At 29.3% G+C, this 6,007-nt stretch overlaps 1 protein-coding gene across 1 annotated transcript in view; it reads right to left on the minus strand.

Annotated features, from left to right (window-relative positions):
• Positions 1-1,383: 1,383 nt before the first annotated feature.
• LOC117172075 (pro-resilin-like) overlaps positions 1,384-6,007 on the minus strand; it is a 23,106-nt gene continuing 18,482 nt past the window's right edge. Inside the window, exons 3-4 of the mRNA XM_033359830.1 lie at positions 5,333-5,618; positions 1,384-1,672 (exon numbers count right to left, since the gene is read on the minus strand). Coding sequence (XP_033215721.1) covers positions 1,569-1,672; positions 5,333-5,618 — 390 coding nt within the window. The 3' untranslated portion in view covers positions 1,384-1,568. The remainder of the gene's footprint in view (positions 1,673-5,332; positions 5,619-6,007) is intronic.

The raw sequence follows: 6,007 nt of genomic DNA on the forward strand, positions 1-6,007 counted from the left end.
CTGAAGCAAAGTTAGAGAATTTGACAAAAAGTTGCGATTTTTAGAAAATACTGCAACTTTCTAGCTTTATTCAAAAATAATATTATTCAGAATAATGATAAATTATTATTTACTTGTGAAAAACTCATTAGTATTATTGAAAGAAAATATTATTGAAAATAATAACTTGTTAGAAAAATTATATCTTTTAACTCAAATTTAATTATTACCTCGCTCTAAATGCAACTGAAACTTTCTGACATTATTTTAAAGAAATATCATCATAAATAATGATAAGGGTTTTAAACGATTATTTTTATCAGTCTTAATTGATTATTACCTCGACCTCACTGAACAGCTGACAGCAAGTTAAAAAATTCAGACAAAACTGTGATTTTGTAGCTCTACTCTAAAATTAAATTTCCATAAGCAATGATAAATTGTTTAAACAATTTGTTTAAATATTTTGTTATTAGCAGAGAGTAACAATTTATATATTAGATTAATTAATTAATTAGATTAATTAATTAATTTTATATATTAGATTAATAGTTTTAACTAGTTTTTAACTAATATGGATTGATTATAGGTATCATACGAGAAGACTTTCGGCTGGAAATTAGACAAATTATTGTTTGAAAAATAAATTTACTGTAATTTCCGCTTCATATAATTCTTTTGATTTCTCCTCCAAAATGTCTTATAATATTTCTTAAAACAATGAAACGAGTAATTATATTTTAAGATAAAACTTGTTTGATGATTATAGAAAATTATAAATTACATAATATTTTATTTATATCCTAGTACTAACCATATTTTATGCGATTACGGTACTATTACGCTGATATTATTATTGTGTGAGTTTGCAAAATGAGAGTCTGAGAATCTGCACATTAGATCGCAGGTTTTCATTGTCATGTAATTTTCTGCGGAGTCCATTATCAAGCACTTCATGTATTCTTGTATGGACCAAATATTAAATGTGTGCATTCATAATTACCTACTTCACACTTCGCGGTCACAGTGAATTATGGCAAGATCAACTTCTTACTTCATACTCACCTGATTATTTTTCACAAAAGTTTTCTAAAAACACACTGCACCTCATTTATTCCTTTATTTACTAATATTTATTTAATGTTTCATTAGATTGCTCTACTGAAACCAGTGAGAATTTGACAACCAATGTCTTCCTTATAATTTGATATTTTCAATAAAAAATTATTACCAATAAAAACGTTAAACGACTGACACCATTTTTCTTAACCTGCAGGAAATTCAAAGGTTTTTGTAAAAAAAGGCATTTTTTCATCCAAACTAATGCATTTATTTCGTATGCCCTATCTACTCGATATATAAATATACATACAAGTATAGAATAAAAGATATCTTTGTCCACGATAAGTGAAACAAACAAGCGTATATTTCTTACAATGGTTTGACTTAGTCTAAATTGCAAGCTAAATGGAAGATACACGTATAGCGCAGCGACAAGCGTAAATTCCGTAAGCGTAATCTGGACTCCGATAATAGTCGCAGGATGAGGGCTATAGATTGGAAATTTAAAAATGCATCGCGTGCCGAAGTTACTTTCCATATGCACCGTCCGGAGGTAGGTATTGATTGCTGGTACCACCTCCAAAGATTCCGCTTCCAAATCCACCTGCAGGTCCTCCAAATCCACCCCTACCTGTCGACAGCATGAAATCTCATTTATATGTATGATATGTGCAACAACGTCGAAGCCTCCAGGATCCCAGTCGAGGTGTGACTTTCTACCCTTCTCAAAAAAAGTAATCACTGTTTGTCTATGCAGTCGGCTTGGGGCCATCTCCTTAAGTTAACAAACCGGGGTTTAATCATGCAAAACTTTAAAAGACTGAATAAAAGATATTACAAATTAAAATAGAAACAAAAATATATTTAAAGATTAGAGATTAAGAGAAAGGAGGAGCAAGGGAATGGAAGGAAGACTGTTAAGATGAGAAAAAACAAATGTGCGAAGGATGGAGAAAGGAAGTGATAATCCAATTTTTTCAGTTCTGTACTATTAACAAAAATGTTTGGTTTAAAAATAAAATAATTTTTTCGCTCTACGTGAAACACAAGTTTTGTGTTGGTTCAACAAAACGTAAAAACAACATTTTGTTGGAAGATTATTTTTCTCAGTGAATTTAGATTTATACTTATCATCTATACTTCTTTAAAAAATTTTTTGTCTTTTGTCTCCTTACAAAAAACGAAAAAATTGGTTAAATGTGATTTAAGAAAAAATCAAAATGCTGTTAATATTTAATGGGAATTCATTAACTTGCATAATGGGACATTTTTTAATACGTGCGTTCCGCAATTCTGGCTCATAGATACTTATATTATAGTTTTTTAAAAAATATTTTTATACATCAGAGGAATTTGCTTTTGAAAGGAGCACTTGCGCAGCAGATGAAATTAGCTCAATGAATTAGAAGCTTGGGAATACATAGGTATTCGCCACTATGAAGCTCTTTGAATATTGTATTTCATTTGATTTCAGTGAATTCAATTAACTCAATGAAATCATTCCTAATAAACAACAATTACTTAATTGATCGTCTGTAACCTAAATATCTGAGAGTAATAGGAATATAAATATTTCATTTCAAGAATTAAATAAATTGAAGTCAAGTTAAATAAAAATGTATTCAAGTTGATGAACTATTTCAAAAATAAATACACTAGCTGAAATAGTTAATATATAAGTTTCTTAATTTTTAACCAATTCTTATATATCAAGAGTTAAATTTAAAATTCTTACACAACCTCAATGAACCATTTCAAAATTTTAAAGAATACATGCAATGCTTAAAAAATTAATAGTTTCAAAACGAAAATCTTTTTAAAATAAAAGATTTTTTATTGCAAATGTTTGAGACTAAACAATTTACGAAGAAATTTAAAATCTAAAATTGTACCATAGTGCATTGCGGGAAAATTAGAATTATGTAATTTCAAACTTTAAGTTTTAAAAACTAATCATTTTTAAATTTTAATCACGAGAATTTGTGAATTTCGTTAAATTAAAACTTCAGTTGTACCGATACTGATTCGAATTGGAACTTTTACAAATGTAACTAATGTACTCATAAAGTATACAGAAATGAAAAAATAAAATTTGAAAATCTACAGGTTTAAAGTTAATTACATATTTTTAATTAAAGCTTGAAATTGTAAACAATGAAATATTTTAAGCACTTTATAATTAAATGCGTGAGAACGAGTAAATTTAAAATAAATTACCTATATCTTAAAAACCTTTTTAACTCAATTTTAGTTCGATCGCTTCTATAAAGGAAAAACTATTTTGGCCAAACCAGAAACTTGGCTATTGATGGCGGATGGCTATTATTTTTATTAGTTTGGATATTTCTAAATAGACGTACATTGTTTATAAACGAATCAATCATTTAGAACTCATTGATGAAAAAATTATTTGTGAATTTTAATAAATTTTAATAAAATTTAATAAAATTTGATTTAAGTCAAAAATGCACAAGTCTTACTGCAAAACGCGTAAAAGGGCGTAAATATAAGATATATATCATTTTTTCTGCATCTGCGTTGTAGAGAGACGTCACGCAGTGGAGCAAAAAAAGTTCATAGATGAATTGATTTTCAGAAGAAAATTTGTATCCGATTTGATTTTTTTTAAATGATAAATAATTAAGTCCCGCATCAAACTGTTATGGCGATTGAAAAAAAATTATCACTTAATTTATTCCATCATGAATACCTGACATGGGTGATTGTTCAAACATTTGTTTGTAAAATTACAGAATCAAATTACAAGTCGTTGTCAATCGCCACGAAAGAATTTCCATTTAATTATTTATTTATAACAAATTTAATTAATGTTTACATGTTTCATTTGCTATTAAACATCTGTTTCAGATGATTGCTCGATGTTCTCCAAGTATTTTCAAATAAATTCAAGCGATTTTCAAGAAGCCGTAACATTCAAAATTCCCATTTTTTATTTTTCTTACTGCATAAAAAACAATTGAGATTTTTCTCAAAACTCGTCCATGACGTTTACATGGAGGCATTTGATTAGATTTCTTTTTCTAAAAACGTTAGTGATGTTTTTAACTTGTGGAACAGAAAACGTAAATTGAAAATTCATCAGATTAAAATCATCTAAGTCATTTTCAATATTGTTTCTTGAGAAAAAAAGTACAATGGTTTAGAACGTGAGAAATTTAAAAAAGTGTTGATAGCCTACATAAGTTGACAGGTCGCGTTAAAAGTCTTTTGGTGATTTTTGTACGGCATATTAGACAAAAGATATAAATTATTCTGTGTTATTTAATTCACAATTCTGGTAATTATAGTCTAGCGCTAGTCAACCAGTTTTGTGAATATATATTTCGATGGTTGATATTATAAATTATTTTGAAGACTTTTTAGATAATGAGAAAAAAATTGTTCGCTTTTTGTGTGCACTTTTTACTTTTATACTTTTGAAAGCCCTGGATACTTTTGGAAATAATAAAAAACATATTTGAACTCAAAACTCAAATAATTGTTGGTCTTGTTAGGCCAGCCAGCACCTGATTAGGGTCCGAAAAGACTGACTACATTATGATGACAAAAATTCGTTCTTTTTAGAGTTCATTTTATATTATTGATAGTTATAACCACCCTGGCTCTTTCTGAAAATGTAAATAAAAGTATTTACATGTTAAACTTAGAAAAATTGTTGGTCCTACGGGGCTAGCCAGCGCATAGGTAGAGATAAAAAATACTGTCTAGATTAGACGGTCTAGAAAATTCCCTAACTGAACGCAAGTTTGCCTTAATGATTTTCTACGAGGATTCAATTAAACAACAATAAATTAAAATAAAGAGAGGCGAAAACTAAAAATCACTTTTTTCATGAAAATTACATTTCCAAAATAAATGTAAAATCAAATATTAATAATCACCCAAAGAACATTAGAAAAGGTTTGGTTCCTTCTGGAATTGTTTGGAATTAAATAAAACAGTGCAATTTCCAGTATGAAGAAATCCTTTTAACATGGGTTTATTCAACGGAAGGTTAGTTGATTTCTTGACCTGGATATATATAAAATTAAAAAAAAATTGTCTTTCATTGTATTAAAAAATATTTTGAACAAAATATCTAGTTCTCATACTTTTTTTCATTACTCTTACTTGTATAGAGCAATAGCTTTTGAACATTGGAAATAATAATGAACATCAAGTGCCCTATACTTATCCGGATAATCCTTACAAGTGCTATCAGCAATGTGAGATTTTCCACGCCAGGGAATGATTGTTTTGAGATAAATCGACTAATTGACTCTATACTGACCACCCTGGGATCCACCGCCAAATCCTCCTTGATATCCACCCCTGGCGCCGCCTATTGGGAATCCTCCCACACCTCCTCTAGGGAATTGGGCTTGACCCTCGTATTGAACATCTGCGTTGTATCCGTTTACATCATCTGCTGTGTATTTTACGACCTGAGTTCTCGAATCCGGTAGCAAGACCCTGTATTCGCCTCGAACAACGTTTCCGTCGCTGCTCTCCTGTTGATTGTAGTCGTTTCCACTAGGCGGATCACGTACTTCATATTGGAAACTGTAAGGCCGAGGCTGTAAAATAAGAACAGACGCGACTGGGTCAATATTTACATTACATATCAATTTTAAGTGTATTTAATACGTCATTTTACAACTTCGTGAATTGAGTAGTTCGATGCAACAACAGCCTACTTGCATTTTCAGAAGTCACTTGTTTTTCATTTGTTCTTCATAAATTTATTTGCTCAAAATAATTTGAATATCATAGTGATAATCGGATGATATTTTGATAATACTAAATGTTTGAGAACGTTATTAATTTCAAGGTGGCACAAAAATGTAAATTTTCTTATATTGAGCTACGAGGGTAGTTCAATAAGTCCTTAGAATGAAGTATAAAAACAATTTTTTTTGGGTAAATTTTTTTTTATTTTTCAACATAATCTCCTTGAAGCTCTATA

The sequence above is a fragment of the Belonocnema kinseyi genome, chromosome 4, assembly GCF_010883055.1.
Source record: "Belonocnema kinseyi isolate 2016_QV_RU_SX_M_011 chromosome 4, B_treatae_v1, whole genome shotgun sequence".
NCBI classification, from domain to species: Eukaryota; Metazoa; Arthropoda; class Insecta; order Hymenoptera; family Cynipidae; genus Belonocnema; species Belonocnema kinseyi.